The sequence below is a fragment of the Passer montanus genome, unplaced genomic scaffold, assembly GCF_014805655.1.
Source record: "Passer montanus isolate IOZ18808 unplaced genomic scaffold, ASM1480565v1 scaffold56, whole genome shotgun sequence".
NCBI classification, from domain to species: Eukaryota; Metazoa; Chordata; class Aves; order Passeriformes; family Passeridae; genus Passer; species Passer montanus.
The window spans coordinates 4,576,846-4,596,022 of record NW_024370595.1 but is presented as its reverse complement, the minus strand read 5'-3'; the positions used below and the strand labels follow the sequence as shown (position 1 = coordinate 4,596,022).

Genomic DNA, 19,177 nt, shown 5'->3' with positions numbered 1-19,177 from the left:
AAAGTTCATAATATCAGCCCATTGATCTTTCGTATCTCTGAGATCCCTGGTGAAAAAGAAAACATGCTGCTTTGCTCCTATTGCAGAACAGCTTTCCACTTCAGCTGAAGCAAATTGTTTTCTAACACGGAGTGTGCCTATTTCCGCACAGAAAACAGGCACCAAAAAATCCTTGCATGACAGGATTGTCGGTGATAATGTGAGACTGGAGTCAGTTCTCTTCCCATCCCTTGCTCCTGGCTTTCCTCCCCATTACCTCCTTGCATTGATCCAGAGACAGCGAATGAAAATGAATCCTGATGATCACTAGCCTTGGACAGCTGATGCCCTGCAGCCAAGAGGAGGCAGAGGACGGCCAAGTGTGCTACTTTTTATGGCTGATATCAGAAAGGCTGAAATACATTGAAATACAGAGAGCTGCCCTGCCTGATGCTTTGGGCGGGGTGCTTAGCACCAGCCTCTGCAGCACAGGGAATGTGTTTTCAGGGAGAAAGAAGGCTGATTTCACACCAGCATTGTCAGATAGCTGGTAGCCAGCTGGCAGCCTCTTGGAGAACTTTAAGAGACTGAAGAGTTTTCACTGTACCACAGATACCATAGATGAAGCAGAGGATACCAAGGTCATGGCACAGTTGCTTCACCAATTGTCCCTGTTCCTTTTCCCACACCCCCGAAAGGACACACAACATCTCCACGGAGCCTACACTCATACCCTCTGTGGCTGTGGATAGCACATTTTATACCTCCTGAGTCTTCTGTGCTGCTGGGGCCAGGATTCAGCATTGTAAAAAAGCATTAAAGTGCTCCCCATGTCTCCTGCATACAACAAAAAGTCATTTTCACAAAGATTTTCTTTTCCTGCACAATAGACTGGAATAGAATTGACATGCACAATAAGCAAGAAACATTTTTCTTCCAGGAGATTTCAATCTATGAGATAAATACAAAACACGCTTCAAATGTCCCTTACTTGAGGCTATGATGATTGTGTCAAATTCCTCCTGTTCCACAGTCAAGAGAAAATCTAAAGACTTTGTTTTAGCAAGACAACAGCCTAAAGGTTCCACTGCCTACAGATTCAGAGCTGAAACAGAGTGGGCATCTTTCCTTGGTTTATAATTTAAAATGCAAAGTCAAATATATCAATTTCATATTAAGAGGAAGTATCATATTGTTTTCATAAAATTCTAGCTTTCTATCATCTTTAATTTTTTTCATTGCTTCTGGAGATGTGAAATTAAATTCTAGTAAGTCAGACCTTTCCACAGGAAATCTGTCTATTTAGAGCAATGAGAAAGCAAGAATTATAGCTGTGTGCAGCAATTTGGGGAGCAGCAAGTACTATGTTTCTAGACAGAATGCCTTTTACTTAATATTTTAAAACTAATAAAATGAAGAAGAGCAAAAGTATTATTATTTCTACACTGGCTCAAGCATCCCTTCTAGCTGAGTGACTGAGATCTGCACTGTCTCTCATGGGAGCTGCTCATGGTGTCACTGAGCCAGAAATCACTGATGGTCTAACCCAGTTACATGAAGATAATGTTTATTTGAGACACTGATGAACCACCTTTTTGTGTTACATTATGTTGTTTAATGATTACTACATGCATAGGTGGCAAAAATTCTGAAATCAGATATAAGCCCATACATATTATTTCATGCATTTTACCTAAGTGTAATTTTCTCTTGAGAAAAGGAATCGATCAAACATCAAGAGAAGGGGTAGAATTCTACAAATTGATTAAAGGTTTTAACAAGCTTGTATCCAGCAAACTCAACAAAAATAGCCTACTAAACTATGGGAATCCATTTTACCAGTGCTTGAAATATCTTTAAAGCTTCACATATAGGATTTTCTCTTCTTTCTTTTTCAGAAGTCCCGATTTTCTTTCACAAATTTTTTGGTACCACAATTTCTCATAAAATATAACCAACTAATATCACATCATGCTAAATTCCATCATGAAGGCTGAAAGTCTCTAAAAGGTAGCACAGGAAAACCTGATGTGTGTCAATTTCCCAGGAAATTCCTGTTAAATGGTAGGAATAATTATGAGTGGTATGCTGAAACCCCCAAATCCTCATCAGACATCAGATTAACAGCACAAGCTTTATCATGTGCTAACAAAAACAGTAAATAAACGGATATAACCCAGTGGCTAGCATATGCTAAAACTGCCTTTGCTCTTATCATGATGGAGATTTAGCTTGGACACACCAGTGCACATGTTCACTATCACTATGTTCACAGCCTCATTTTGCTCTGGAGACCTATTTGCCATCTGTTCTTTAAAGAAATGGGAATCACACCCTGTGCTTAGAGCACAGCAACTTCAAAGTTGTGTTTGTAGAAGTTTGTGATGTTCCCAAATACAGAAGATTTGCTGTCCAACCCTTCTGAGAGCAAGGATCATATCCAGCTGGTTGATGCTCTATTGTATGTATAAACATGGAGTTCTCAACGTCTGAAGCCCATATCTCTTCAAAATAAAAATATAATTTTGTTAACAGTGGCCATTCTGTAGCAGCACTCTGAAGATAATAAAACATTTTTTAATGTTTTCTATTCACTAAACGAGGTTTCCATTTGCTCTTATCCTAAAATCAAAACATAAATGCTGTTTTGTGAAAATTCTTCCGACTCCAACTAAGAGCAACCAAGAACACAACAAATCTTCCTTTCCTATTATGCAAATATTTCACTGATTCCAGTCATGATGGTAGGGAAGATGTCAGGATTATAAATTAACAACAGCTACAAAGAAAATATCCTTTTGACATTCATTTGCATCTCAAGACAAGGAAAGAGACTTATTGCTACATTTTAATGAGCAAAATGCTACAAAAATCTTATTTATTCAAACATAGTTTAAATAAAATATTTTTAATATGATGTTAGTTTTCTCCAGAAGCTAGGGAGAAAAGTCTCTCCAGCACCACAGTAAGCAGAAAGTAAAGCATTTCTGACACTGTAACCCGATAACAGCAGCCAAAGTAACAAGGCTGCATTCCATTTCATATTGATATAAAAGCCAAGGATTCCTACAAAAGTGTAAATTTACATCATCTTTTGCTTGAATGCTTTTAGAGGTCGATTTAAAGCAGTAAAAGTTCAGGAATATTGGTAAAATTCTCCTCCTGATAGCACCTAAATAAAGTAGAAAACCAAATCATCTACATAGGACAGTTCACTATTCTACTTCCTGCAGGGGCAGTTGTCCAAGTGCTCCTGTACTTACTGTGCAAAAACAACACTGAGAAGGAAGTACAGGAGAATGAAAATAAAAATTTCAACAAAAAATATCAAGTGGAAAAAATTTCTAAAACTCCTAGAATGTCCAAAAACATGACCATAATGCTAAAAAGAGGTAGAAAACAAGTATATTCTATAGAAAACACCATAATAGAAACTGTAAAATATACTGCATGAAGGAGTGTTTCTAAGATGTCATTAATGCATTCAAGAACTTTTACATCTGAACAGTTAAAAAAAAAGTAATAAAATAAATTTTACTTGGTACTAATGTGGTAGGCTCCCCATGCATTTTAGACACAAAACTGTGCTAGCTCATATAACCCTTCTGCAGAGCACCCTTTACTAGAAGTAGTTTCAGAAACAAGAGTGCAATGTGTATATTTCTCCTTCTGATCAAAAGAGAGCATGCTGGAGCAGGCGGACAAAATTAGGAATGCAGCTATTAGTTCAACAGCTCAGACTGTAAGAGGCCAGATGGTCCAGCTCCCCCTCTGACCTCTCTTGGCTGACCCTGGCCAGCACTCTCCCAGGCAAATCTCCTTTAGAAGGGTTGATCCCTGAGCAGTGAGGACATACCCCAGTTCATGACACTCTGCCTCGGGAACAAGGATAGGTCTTTGACCCTCCTTTATATATATACATAGCTATAACAACTGAGAATATAGAAAAGAAGCAGCATGAATTCTATGGCCCTGTGTTGAACCTAATCTATTTCACTACGTTGTTATTTCTGTGATGCAGCAGAAGATCTGGAAATAATCCAGACTGAAAACATCTGGAAAGATTTTTGTGCTTGTTTCAGATACAGAATTTGCTGTAATGTCATATTTGCTAGGGTATTTATACATCTGAGTCCTCCTAAAAATATCAATAGCTCAAACAAGAAAAATGTAACATGGTTTCCTTTCAGTTGTGATTGCTTAATTACCTCCTATGTTTATAGCCACTTCTAAAGGTTCTACAGAAATGATGAGTTTCTGAGTATTTAGGAAAATGACCTGCATGGCAAGTGCTAATTCTTCTCTTTTTGATCAGAAGTTTTAAATAGGTGCACAGATTTCATATCTAAAATTTAAAACTTAGCTATCAAATTTTCAGCTAACAATCAATACTACAGTCTTCAAAGTCGCCATCCAAACTAGCTAACTGCAGTACATTTCAAATATTTTGATGGTAAACATTCAGTTTATTAAGTACTACAAACTTTCAAAGACCTTTCCCAACATGGACAGTACTTAATTAATGTGAGTGCATTCAGTTAATTAGAAGAGATCACTCTTTCACAGAGCAATAGAAACATAAGGGACGCCAAATGAAAAAAAAAAACAAAAAACAAAACCAACTTAGGATTTCATACTATAATTCCCTCATCCACTTGCACAGTTGTTTTTACACTAACTCAATGAACACTAAATTTCTCTAGAATTATTTTTCTGGGTGGGGGTTCTGGCCAAAACAGAAAAGCTCATCCCTGGTGTCCTTATAGATGTGCCCATTACGTTACTGCCCCTTCCATGGTGCTGCTTGTTGGTGAGGAGAAGGGCAGATCTGCCCCATGCCGGGAGGGGGGGCTGCCCCTTGCATCCTGACCAGACTGCCTCCCTGCTGCCCCACAGCACACCAGGGAAAGGGGATGGGAGACAGTGCCAGAGGCAGAAGGAAGACTTGATGTCCTCATGTTCAGGGGTAGCAGGGATAGCTGAAAGCACAGAAAACTCAGCAAACTCAGCTCCGTGCTGATGCTGAGGGCTCAAACACTTGCCAGCAATGCCACAGCCACTCCACAGAGCAGAGATCCATGTGAGTGGGAAGAAATGGTGGGACTGAGATGCTCCTGCTTGCTGGTTCACATCCTGAAGTTCCACCCAGCACCAGCCACCATAGCTTTCCCTTTGGCACCAGGCACCCAGCAAACAATAGGACAGCCAAGAGTTGGAAGCTAAAATCTGTCTCTGCAGCTTGGAGATAGCAAAACATTGTCAGGAGGAGGGAGCCAGCTGCAGCCTGTGCTGCATGGGAGAAGCACCCACCCTCCTCTCACACCCCACATCCCCTTGGGCTGTGCTTGAAGGATAAAGTGCCTCACGTGTGTCATGGCTCTACAGGGGCAAAGAAACCTCTCTGTAAAATGTTGAATTGAATGAATATTTAACTTCTGGGAGAAAACCTATACTGAAAAAAATGGATGGATTAGCATCTTCATTTGCACGTTTTTGGTTTTTTGCAACTTGTTGCCCTGTCTGCAGCCCTCCGTTGTTCTGCTTCTTTCTTCACTTTGCCATTGATAAGGAAATCCTCACCAACAAGAAAAAAAAGGAAACTGGTATTCTCAGTCTAGATCAAAATGTCTATTCTTCATCACTATTTTGTCCCCAAAAGATCACTCTCTTCTGTCTGATCATCCTAATAAAAAAGAAGTAGCATGGCAAAAATAGTCTATTATGTTCTGTTTACATGGCTGTCTGGGGGAAGAGAAGGATCAACATTACATAAGTCAACACCACTACTTAATTTTAGTAGCCAAACAACTGCAGTACATACCCTCTTCCTCAGCTCCTGCTTTGAAACAATAATCACATTTGGAGGATCCCCAACAGCAGTGGCAGCCCCCCCAATATTTGTGAAGATTACTTCCGCAATCAGGACGTGCCTAGGATCAAGATTAAGTACTTCACAGAGCCTGCAGTGTAAAGATAATGAAATTAACTTCTTATCCCATGCATAAAGTACCTTAAATATTAAAATGCACAACAATTACAAAATGCAGTCATTTCACAGACAAATGGTAAGGTTTAAAACATAATGTGTCAATAAATGCTATGTTAAAGCATTTATTGTGCTAGAGTAATTATAACAATGTAAACAAAAATTCATAGATTTTCTTTACATTTAAAATGCAGTTATTAATGCCTACAAAACTGATGCATTTTTAAAGGCATTTAATTAAAAGTACTCAGTTATTACAAGAATTGGACTACACAAAAAATAGCATTTCAGATTTTCAGTGTGATACAGCTTCTGAAACCATGGACCTTAAGCTGCACTGATCTGTGGAAAGCTATTCTGGTCAACCACAGGCTCTGCACTCAGCCACAGTGATTAACTTTCTTATGGGAAGCAGTGGTAGAGGATTGTGCAGGCTGCCTATTAGCCATGAATCATCTATTAGACACTTCAGCTTTCAGGCTAGGTTCATTCTGTTTATTCTGTTCCTGTTTTCCTCCTTCTCTAAAGCTTGATCATGAGTATTTCTATTTGGGATGAAACAAGAGCAGAAAACACACATTCCTTGTGGTTAAAAATTTCTCAAAATGTTTCAATTCAAATATATTTAACACTTTGGTAGGATGCTGCTTTGATAAGGAAAAGTAAATTGCTCCTTTAATAAGAAGCACGTTAAAGTGCTCTGACAAACACTGGGGTTGACTAAGTAACCTCATGATCCATTTGAACTCAGAGCCCACTTACACAGAGTAATCTTCACATAGATTATTCCAACTCATAAATTACATTTACGCACACACCCACGTAATCCGCTCTGTCCTGAAGTACGTGTTTGACTTTAAACTCGGGCTTTGGAAATAAAAGCTGAAAGTTAAAGTCACACCTAAGCACTTTGGAGTAAGAAACAACTGCTTTCCTCCTCACAACTTATCAAAAGGTTGCTCCAGTATATAAAGATGGAGGCCACATTTAAATTATTGTCCCCTATATCTCATAGTAGATGGGGGAAAGAGTGTGCAGGACGAATGCTTTCTCACTGCAATGCTCTCACATATTTCCCTGAAAGAAGGGTTCAACTTCACTGTTTAGCCTAAGTTTGTGTTAGTAAAACTGACATTTCAAAGAGAAAAGAATATTGCAAAAAAGCTTAACCTGAATCACTTACACTATCACTAAGAGTGTCAATTTAAAACTTGGGGAAAACACTGTCAGATGGCATATATATCAGCACATAAAAACTCTGGAAAATAATAACTGTGCAAAAATACACTATTTCCTCAGCAGCATGAAATCATTCAGTTAAAGGGTACTTTGTAGTACAACTGGTCAGAATGTATCAATTGTGGTACAAGGCTATAATAGTACGAGCAATTTTGATTCCATTGCTCCTTGATTTCCCAGTATTTCAAAATATAAACTAAACTTTTCTTTAGTGACTCTTTTTGATGGGCCTTGTGGTATTTTACGAAAAGAACTCTAAAATAAGAAAAGGCTAAGCCCAAAGTGTAAAACCATCAGAACATCTTATCTAGACGGCAGGATCACAGTTCCTCAGTTTACTTATCCTGGTTATATAATTCCTCATGTTTAAAAACATTAGCCTGTTCACTTCCCAATAACAAAATATCTTGAAAATAAGCAACAGGTACAAGGAGGTAGTTATTATGTTTTTTAGCAGGTTACTAAAAAATGCAGAGTGAAACAAGTATCATGTTTTAGGCCTTATCATAGGAATATAAACCCTAATGTTCACCGAGTCAGTACGATTTTCTGCAAGCCTTATCTCCATGGCAATGGAGACTGCACAGTGCAACACACTGAAGCTGTAGACAATGGCAGTAAGATAAAAAAGAAAATGACCCCCAGCATGAAGCTTTTTGAAGCAGGCAATTATTTGGTTTTAGGAGGTGAGATAAAATTTTATTTTAGTTTTGATAGTGATTCAAATACAAATGTTTCCCACATACTGAGTTTCTCCTTCTTCAGTGTGACAGGCTCATTTAGTATAAAACAAAAGGACTTTGAATATGTTTAGTACAAAAGTCCATTACTTAAAGGTGGCTACAAAGGCAGAGGTTCTCCCTTCACAAAGATCCACATGGAGAAGACAAGAGGCAACAAGGGAGAGATTTCACCTCAACATAAGAAAAACAATTTATGGTGAAAACAGTTAACCACTGGAAACAACCTCCCCAGGGATGGGTAGTCACCATCACCGGAGGTTTTCACAATGTAATTGAAGAGAGTACCAGATAATCTCATCTAGGCTTCCTTTCCCCTGAAAGGTTGGAACAGATGGCCTTTTGAGGTCCCTTCAACCTGGGCTATTCTAGAATTCTTTGAAAACAGAATAAATGTTACCGTAGCTCTGACTGTGAAAAGCTTTTTATGCTACATTGACTTCTGGATTTCAATCCATTCCCAAATTACATTTATCCAAAATATTCTGTAACACAGCTGAAGAAAACTTGGTGTTTAAAAGCTCCAGTGCTGCTTGCTGCTAGAAATGCAATTATTGATTAGGGTACGGCAAAGCTGTCTCTTTAAAATGTAATCGGACAGAAGACAAATGAGCTTTCATTCACCAGCTGTTTCCAGTCTAGAATAAATTTCACTCGCAAAATTGGTTTTTACTGCTTTACACTGCATTTTAAAGAGGGGCCATATCTTAATAGATTTTGTGTACTTTAATATGATAATGACTGCAAGCATTACATCTCTCAGGATCATTTCTAAAATACACTAGATCTTTCCAAAGCTGAACTGGATTAAACAGATTTGCCTGACCAGACACAGGTTAAATTCAGGTTAAACAGTTATTTATAATCCCACACTGACTTAATGTAGTTGCATATAGCATGTTATTAATTCACAGAAATCTGAAGTAATTAAATTCATGATTGTCTGCTCAAAGTTCCAAACATCTAATCTGAAACTGTGTAATTAACCAGTAGCCATCCCAATGACATGATCACCAACAGGAATAAAATTCAGATTCTCAGATTCAAGAAAAAGCTGTTAGATGAAATACGGACTTTTTAAAAATTTATTTTTCAGTAATATTAGAAGGTATAACAACTTCACAAAAACATAAATTACTATCTAAAATTGTATATAAATATCAGCCAGCAAAGAATAAAGCAGATTTAATTTAATAATTTTGCCTGATTTACAGAAAAAAAATTCATCTACTAGGCAGCATTTGGTGCAATATGCTATTGCCTTTGAGATATGAAGACAACCCTGAACAGTTAGCTGCCAAGGCAGCGTTCACAGGTTTCAGATATGTGCTCAATATTAATGCAAAGGCAAAAGGCAACCCATCCCTCTGAAAGTGCTAGCTTTTTATTCTACTACAATAAGAATATTTGAAGTTCTAATTTCCATTTAAACGATTAAGAAAACCTCCAAACAAGTATTTTGCAGACTTGTCTACTACTGATTGCTGGCTATAAAAGACCATGTCCAAATCCATAACAATAAAATACCTTATGGTTACTGGAGTAAACAGCAGCATAGTGGTAACATTGTCCAAAAATGCAGAAAGAATTGCAGCAATAAGGCACAGAAGGGTAATCATGGCCCACACCTTGCCTCGAGAGAACCGATAAGCCTAGGAAAAACAAACAGAAGCAAAATTAATGAACTACATCACTCCAGCTTAGACTTCAAAAAATTATAGATAAAGCAACTTGATCAAAGTCGAGCAACAATGAGCTCAGAGCATTTACTATTCCTTTACTATTACTCCAACAGCGCCCTCCCCAATACTAAATAATTTGGCAAGAAAATAATTCATGGAAGTGGGCAAACAATCCCATCAGGAAACAAAGCAACAAAACAAAACACCATGCTCTGCTGCCAGTCATAAAGGGGGTCTGTGGCAGGAGAAGGGCTGAGCCTCCATCTTCTGCCTGCATGCCCATGTGGACTTAGACCTCCCTTCCTTTCCACACCTGGGACACATTCCCCATCCTCAGAGAAACTGCTGGAGTGAGTCCAGAGGAGGGCCACAAACATGATCAAAACACTGGAGCACCTCTCCTACAAGAACAGGCTGGAAGAGATCTGAGTTATTCAGCCTGGTGAAGAGAATGCTCCAGGGTCACCTTACAGTGCCTCTCAGCACCTAAAGAGGGACAATAAGACAGCTAGTGGGGCAGACTTTGGGCAAGGGTATGTAGTGATAGGACAAGAGGGATTGGCTTTAAACTGAGAGAGTAGGTTTAGATTAGATGTTAGTTAGAAATACTTTACGGTGAGAGTGGTGAGAATACAACAGTGGTTACCCAGAGAAGTTTTGTGCCCCCCATCCCAGGAAGTGTTCAAGTCCAGGCTGGATGGGGTTTTAAGAAACCTGCTCTAGTGGAAGGTGTCCTTGCCCATGGCAGGGGGATTGGAACAAGATTTTTAAGGTTTCTTCCAACGTAAACCATTCTCTAATTCTATGGTTGTGATTCTATGAATTACACTTCTCATGTAAACTTTTGTTCTGCTACTGTGCAAAGGTCTGTGGCCACTTTTCATATGTGGTCATAAAGTTAATGATAGTTCCCTGCCTCACTGCCAGGCATAAATAGAGAGTTCAGCTACAGCAGAACTGCAGTCCTGGGGAAATCAGTGAAATATCCAGCTTAATACTGTCCAAATGCTTGTGTACCCTACTGGGGACCTTTAACATTCTCCTGTAGAAACAGAATTACATTAAGGGTTTCCTTTCATCCACAAAGGATTTTTCCAGTATTACAACATGGCCACTGTCATTTCTAATATGATAAGTATACACTGACCTTAGAAGGGTTCTTTAAAGATCATGCTTGGTGTGACAGATTTGAATAAATACTAACTTAACAAATCTAGAAATACTTATAAGTACCAAATAAACCTACCTTTACTGCACAGTAGTCAAAGAATCCAGTTTCTGAAAATATGGCCACCAAAACCATCTGCCAAAAGATGAGGAAAAATATAATCATTTGGAACTGATATATAAAAGTAATTGAATTATTACTCAAAACTAAAGCAAAGCAGTTTGTGATACTGACAAATGGACTTCTTATCTGACACAGCTTTGAGAATCTAATCACCCTTATATTAGAATATTCACTACAGCTGCCAGATATCTCTAGTTAATGCATCATATGGTGAAATATACTTCTCAACATAAGCAGTCTGTAAATGTCATATGAGTCTGATTGAATTTTATTTGTAGTGACAAAGTGGGCATCATACATTAAGTGCTCAATGTATCTCCCTTATATCATTAATCAAGAAGAACCAATAAGTATGTTTGCTTTCTGCAGTAATACTCTACAGAGCACAGAAGATAATGGCTTCAAGAAATGCTTGCATTTTCCCACATCTGGGAGGTCTGGAGGTCTCCTGTCCTTCTTTGCTCCTGTCTCCTGTCTTTGCTCTAAACATTTTTTTTTCTTCCTTATTCTGTGGGGAATGCAAGGAGAAAGGACCAGTGTCAAGGAAGAAAAAAGCTCAGAATGGAACCAGATAATTGTAATTTTGTCTCTGTATATTGTATATTTTTTATTAGAGTCTAATAGCACTTGGACAATGCTTTTTACCACAAATAGCTCTGGGCAAAGTGATTAAAATAATATATGATTAAAATCTCATCAGATATTGCTTCTCAATTTCTGGCTTGTTTTTTTGTAGCATCAGAAAAAAACAGTGAGACAGGAAACAACTCTTCCAGCAGAGTGTGTTTGAGGAAGGCTTTGAATAAACAAAATTAAAAAGAAAATTGAGAGTGATAATACTTGGCCCTTAAAGAGGTCTTTCTGTTTATAAATCTCAAGGATGTTTTTAGCATGTTGTCAATACAATTTCACAGATTAAAAAAAAATAGAAAAGGATCAACATTTCAAAAGACTCTTTCAGAGGTCTGATCCTCATCCTTTTTGGTAAATTCTTTAAGACACAAATGTTTGTCATAAGTCATCTGAGTGAAATACAATTAACAAAATGTTCTAAAAGGAAACATCTCTATACTGAAAGTGATTATTTTGGCATATTTAGAGCAAAAGATACACTTTAGTTACCATTCCAAACAATAATGCCAGTGTTTCATAGTCAATCCACTCCACCACTTTGACCATACTTGGCCTCTGCAATCAAAAAATACAATTACAAGTGAATGCCACCTAACTTGTGATTAGCTATGACTTATAAACTCCACTTAATTGATGAACCACTTAAATAAATGTGATGGAAATTAATAAGTGTTCCTACAAGCTACATAAAAAAGGACTCATTATTGCCATTACTACTATTATTACTATTACTAATTCAAAGTACTGCTGGCATCCTAAATTGGTCATTATCAGGCTATTGGTTGGTCTAGTTGTTCCTTATTTAACATTACAGAAATAAAAGATAACCAAATTACATGGTACACTGCAGTTCCCTTTTTGGTAAAAGAACAAAAGCATACCACTTCACCTGTGAACAAACTGGAGGGTATGAAAGGGAACATAGTAATGATGTGGTTATCAGAACAACCGAGAAAATCAATCTGATGTTTGACTGTGTATCAAGGAAGAGTAAGCAGCAGGAGAAACAAAAGGGTTGGAACATGCAGGCATAAGATGTAATTATTTAGGGTAGTATAAAGCAGTGTATTTCCATTTAGGTTCGCTTGGTAGCCTAACATTACTGAAAATAACAGTGTTAAACTAACGCTGGATTAAGCTGAAAATAGTTGCAGCCAGCTTCCTGCAAATCAGAACAAAAGGCATCAACTGATATTTTTGTTCTCCCCTTGTCTACACATTTTCTGACCTCTTTTCCCACCCCAGTTTCTGTCCTACCATTTCTTTTTCTTTAAAAACACTGCTTTGCCATGTGCTCAGTTAGAACTGGGCAAACATGGAAATTAATGACACCTGACACCACAGCCAGAGACAAAGGGAGCACTTTGATTTGATAACTTACCTCCCCAACAATCGCTAAGGCGGCTAACGCGGCCAAAGCACCCAGCATGGCTGCAAGGGTCCTGTGAACAATCTGCAACAAAGCATAAGAATTGACCACAGACTCCTCTAAGCATCTCCTTACTATTAAAAAGGAGAGTGGGGAAGGATAAAACCTCATTTACACAATTTTTTTCTTGGCTTGCTTGAGGGTTTTTTCTGACTAGAGGATGGTTAATTACTTTGCTATTAAAAAAAAAACCAAAATCAACAAACCCACAAACAAAACCAAAAACCAAATAAAATAAAATGAGAAAAACAACCAACTAAAGTCTTGCCAGTGCAAATGCTGCTAGGAAGTCTCATCTCTAATATCCAGGTAGAGAAGGGACTTCAGCACCAGTTTCTTACATTTGCCAGTAGGTGACCAAAGAAGGAAAGCAATTCATCTCCCTAACTTAAGGATCAAAAAGCCTCATCCTGTTGGCTTCCCTTCACATCCCATGGAAAGAACATGTGTTTCCAGGAGGTGATCCATCTCATTCTTAGTAGGGGCTTGTTCAGCAAGTGTACCCTGAAAATGTGCTTTATTTCTCCAGGAACTCATCTGGAGTTATTTAATCCTCTGTGTCTGGAAGATCACAGATTGTGTAAAATAACTCAGCTAAAGTAAGCATGTAATTAATGAAAACCACACTACAAAAGACTGAATCTAATTACCAGCTTTCACTATTAATGTGTTTAAATATTATTCCAACACAAGTTAAAATTATTGTTGAGAAAGAAATAAAAGGGTCTAGAAATATTTCAATTGCCTCTAATTTCATAAGAAATATTTTGCTGATAACAAACAATAGGATGAGAACATCTCAAGGCTCTCCTCCGTGTTTGTAAAGGAAAAGAAAAAAGGAATTATTTGGCTTTGTTTTTTCTCCTTGATTATAAATTTTCCATGGAAATGGTAAAGAACTACACAACTTACCAAATTACTAGAAAAATAAATATATAAATTACTAATTCAAGAGTAAAAAAATTATCTGTCTCATTCTCCTGTTTTCCTTAGAAATGCACTGAAGAATAAGGTATTCATTGTCACAAAGCAGGAGATCAGACCAAGGTTTTTATGCCCTAATGACCTACTTGTTCAGAGCACAGATTACAACCCCCACCAGGTCCCACAAAAATGTGTGTGATAACCCACTGGCTCATGTTTGATTTCCCGTTTCAGTGCATTGACATGTGAGCCCACATATGGCCCTTCTGATTCCGCAAAGGTGGGGAGCATTTGATAACATTCCATGGCTCTTCTGGCTGGCAATCAGGGGCAGCAATTAGACCTTACAGTTCTCTCCAATAATAGATCTCCAACAGAGCTGTCCATTAGGGGAGGGGATCAACTTCTCACCAGAGCAAAGCTCAGGTGTAGGCTACAGGGAAATCCTCAGCTGTCCTCAAACTGAAGGTCTTCTCCTCATGCAATACCTACCCATATTAAATAGCTCTTTTTCAGTTCTCAGAAAGATATCATAGGTTTTCTGAGATTTGTTTAGCTACAGATTCTTTGCATATTTACACATAAGCACTTTTGCTGTCACTGTTTTGTGCTTAATTGCTTGCATTGAGTTGACTGCATTTTCAGTTTCCAAGAGTTTGCTGTCACCTATGGGTGAAGTTGACTTTAATTTATGTAAAAAGAAACTGAACAAAATTAAGTCATCTGTCAGTTCCTTCATTCTAGTGGTTTTTCAAGAAGGATATACAAAAGTATATCCTGAAGAATGAACAAAGTGCAAAGCTTTATTATAAAAAACTTACTAAATGTACAACTCTCCATTCCAAATTATCAAATTATCAAATGAAAGTCATAATGTAAAGCCTAGAAAGAATACTTATGCAAACTCTGAGACATGTAAATATTCAAAATTTGATATTTAGGAAGCTTAAAGAAAAAATAGATTACTCTCTTTTCTTTTCACAGAAAATAAACCCCAAACAAATAACATATTTGCACAGGTATTTTTAAAAACTTACAACTATGGAAGTCAGGAGTGCAGGTTATGAGTGCTGACATTCTCTGAACCACAATTCCATCTAATACGTATTTGGAGGGCTTTATCTCAAGCAAAATTCCATTATTCTTTTGAAAAGCACTACAGATGACCAAACCCTATTGAAGTTTGGCAGGAGGATGAGTATCTTTTCAGGATGACTCTTGAAGTGTATCCATAAACAACAGCTCAGGTAGAGAATTGAAAAGGCTCAGAAATAAATTAAGACAGAGACTTAATCCCAGGAAAGCTGAGCGATTTAGTGGACTTCTGAATCTAAAGACATTTTTAAAGGTTAAGTGAGAAATCATCTGTATTAATCTGATCATTCTCTCACTTGAGAAAGGGCATACCCTTGTGCAATGATCGCGGAGATGAGAAAGACAGGGCTGATGAGGAGGAAGATACAAAGCTTTTAGTATATCAGTTTGTATGCTAGAGCTCCCCACCCCCCATTCCAACTGCAAACCTTACAAACTCTTTGCAAAAAGGGCATCTTCACTATCACCATCACCTTTACTTTGTCTGAAGGATACCTAACAGTGCTGACTTACTACAATGGCAAAGGATACGGCTCTTGCCTTTTTCAAAGGGACAGTAATACCAGCACAAAGTGCACTGAAAACAATGCTTACAAAGCAGGATTCAGTTTAGAGCTCACTGAAACAGGATGTTACAAAGCTAAGAGTTAAAAATATTGAAAAAAAGGGAATGGATATTTACAGTATTTTATATAAAAAATGAAAATACCCAAAGCTGCAACAGTGAAACAGTGTCAGCTACGTAGGTGTGTTGATAGCAACCTCATAGAGTCAGTCAGAATAAGCAAAGGCTAGAAAAGGCTACTATAGCAAATTTGTTTCATAATTCTCTGTAGAAAATTTGTATCATGATTGCCTGCTGTGTGATAAACACAATGCGCTGAATGCTGATTCTAATAGTTTCCATACCCTTAATTCAGGAGTTCATTTTAAAGAGATTAAAGCTACCCAAATAATTTATGCCACAAGTCTTTTGCTTGATATTAACAATACACAGTTGCAGATCTATAATGCAAATTGGAATTAGAAAGCCTACAAATTGGAATTAGAAAGCCTACACCTTTCCCAGATTTAAATTTCTTGATCTATTTGAAAGTGCTTTGGAATTTTTGCACTGAGTTCATCAAACCATTTGGTAGACTGCAACAGCATCATTATAAAAGTTATTCTGAATTCCAAACACTAAATCTTGTATGGTGTTCCAGAAGCCAAAAGGAAAATATTTAGAAGCCATTTGAATGACAACCTGGGTGCTATTTCAGAGCATATTTTTCCCAGCTGAAGTCCAGGACACATGCATTTCTAAAATGTATTTCTAAGATAAATGATATATCATATCAAGCATTTTATTTCCACAAATCCTTTGTTTTAAGTCATAAATAACAGCTGAAATATAAGAGTCAATAATCTTAATATAAAGCTTCAAACACAGCCCGTATTAACGTCTTATCAATTTTGTCTCCAATGAACCCTGTTTTATTGAACTTCATATTTTACTGATAAATTAATTTACATTTGATAGAGTGGCAAAACTGTTGCATTTCAACAAGGATGCAATTATTACCAAACCTATATCCACATATGAGTTTTATGTATTTTTCACCTACCTTCAGAATAGCTGAGATCTTTCTGATAAAATCAACAGCCAAATCCCTCTTAGACTTTATAAAGTCTCCAGTTTATTTCTTTATTCTCAGGCAACACGGAGAGAGAGAAGTAAAGTTTACCCTAGGATAAAGGGTTTCTGACTTTATGTTTTGTATCTATTCCTTGTTATGTTTTAATAAGGATGTATTTGGTTAAAATAAGACATCCTCAGCAGTGGAAGAGGTTTTTTCCACAGTTTTTCCTAAAGGCAATCAAGACACTATTAGCCTGAGCACCTCTGAAAATGTGCTCCTCAGTCACACCCCTAGATGGAGTTATCTTATAATTTGCTGTCATGTATTTTACAAATTTTGGTGGTCTGCTTTGCCTTGGACTATTCCAGTTGTATTAGCAGAATACGGATGAAAATTCAGTCTTTCATGGGTATACATATTTGATTTGCTCTTAAGAGGATCAAAATAAGTGGATCAAAAACCCCCACATTTTGGAAAATTAATGCAGAAGTCTAAGACTATCATCAGAAGCTGCAATGAAAAATGGAAATTGCAGAAAAACAATGATAATTTAGCTTTAAAATTTAGGTAATTTTTCCTAACTGTCAAGCACATGACTGAAAATTTCAGCTTATGATGGAAAACAACAGTCAAAAAAAGCTTTCAAATACTTTGAACTCTGCCTTGCTGTAGATCCACTTCAAAGCTGAATGGCACCAAATTCTTAATCCATAGAAATTTTCTTTATTTCTGGCAGATTTTAAAATTTGGATGCAATAAATCAACAGACTAGAAATATAGGATATAGTCAGATACAAAGGAGTTCAGAGCAAAAGAAAAAGTTTGTGATGCCAGACATATTTCTTTGATTTTCGATATGCTCACCTCTGGTAAAGAGACTGACCAGTACCAGTTAGTGAAAGCATAGCAACATTCCTCCTCTTCAGCTGGTAATGGCAGCTAATGTTTTAGCTCCTCACCCTCCTGCCCCCGGTTTGATCCTGACACAAGCTCTGCAGAAGCAGTTCCGCAGCTCCTTCAGCCTTGGGGCACTGTGTCCAGCACAAGGGAACCCCTCACAGGGGATGTGCCTCAGCAGCTTGTGCAAAATGAATGATAACAGAAATTAATTGCCTAAGATTTACCTAGTTCAGCAGTAGAAAGTAAACTCTGTAGGGGTTTTAATGAGGCAAAAGGGAGCTGCTTCACATAGCTTAGAAAGTATGACATGCTGGTGCAGTGTGCAGGGATGGGCTAGAGCAACTCTTGAGGTAAGCATGTGAGGTACACTGGTGAAAGATGGCATGCATCAAGAATCCCAAAGTGACTCCAAGCATCACAAGAATCCCAAAGTGACTCCAAGCATCACAAAAATCCATGACAGAAAGAGCTGCTATTTATATCTATGTCTGAAGATTAGGACACTACCAATATGTATTCCATACATGCAGGCATGAATAGTAAAATAGGACTTTACACTAGGTTGAATATTTAGAACATCTAATCATGAATCTCATTTTTATAAGCCAAAATGTGTCAAAACTGCATCACTGTACATAAGTACATCTTGCTAGAGAAAAAAAGTCCTGGACCAAAAGTTTACTCATTTTTACAAGAAATCAATGGTGAATCAATATTTAGTACTGCCATTTGCATGAAATATGTGACCAAGACCAGTTAAGAGAAATCTGGAGAAATCTGTGGGTTTAGAAACATTATCATATCTTGGTACTAACAGGCATTCTTATTCATTCTTTGCACAATAAATATTTATGCCTGTAACTGTGAAAATAATATTCCTTATATATTCATTTATATTCAATAAGCTCTTTTTAAAGACAAATACCCAACCTTAAATTATTATTTTTTAAATGGAAACACTAGATTCTGTAGCAAATTTTGTAATTTCTGAACATCTACTCAACCCTGAGGAAAGAAAGCACCCATCTATGACATTCTGCTATAACACCTATTTCTGCTCAGATAGTGTACCACATTACTTGTTCTGATTTAATGTCAGTGGAGGAAGTCCTGGTACAAACAACCCTGCCTTAGGGGAAGTCATGGAAGGCAACAGTTTGTCACTTTCTAATGCAATGCTACACAATACAAAAACAAAACAAGATTATTATCTTAAATAGGAAGTGATTAAAAGTAATACTTTATGGTATTCAAGAAAATGCCTGTATTAGCTCACTTTTATCCCTATGATATGTGTGCTGGTTTTTGCTGGGGTAGAGCCAATTTTCATCACAGGAGCTGGTAGAGATGCTGTATTTTGGCTGTATTATGTGTTGAACACAGGATTGATAATGCAGTGATGCTTTTCTCATTGCTGAGCAGAGCTTACACAGACCCAAGCATTTTCTGCTTTTCCTACTGCCATGCTGATGAGGAGACTATGGATGCATGGGAGATTGTGAGCCAGGACAGCTGACCCCAACAGACCAAAGGGATATTCCAGACTATGTGACATCATGATCAGTGTATAAAGAGGGAGCAAGAAGGAGGAAGGGGGAGCATTTGGAGTGGTGGTGCTTGCCTTCCCAAATTCTATATGATGGGGCCCTGGTCTCCT

The 19,177-nt window shown here is 37.5% G+C and overlaps 1 protein-coding gene across 1 annotated transcript in view; it reads right to left on the bottom strand.

Moving 5' to 3' along the window:
- Positions 1-19,177, bottom strand: part of OCA2 (OCA2 melanosomal transmembrane protein) — a 185,986-nt gene that overhangs the window by 97,299 nt on the left and 69,510 nt on the right. The window contains exons 11-15 of the mRNA XM_039725691.1: positions 12,932-13,003; positions 12,040-12,105; positions 10,873-10,929; positions 9,472-9,596; positions 5,801-5,939 (exon numbers count right to left, since the gene is read on the bottom strand). Coding sequence (XP_039581625.1) covers positions 5,801-5,939; positions 9,472-9,596; positions 10,873-10,929; positions 12,040-12,105; positions 12,932-13,003 — 459 coding nt within the window. The remainder of the gene's footprint in view (positions 1-5,800; positions 5,940-9,471; positions 9,597-10,872; positions 10,930-12,039; positions 12,106-12,931; positions 13,004-19,177) is intronic.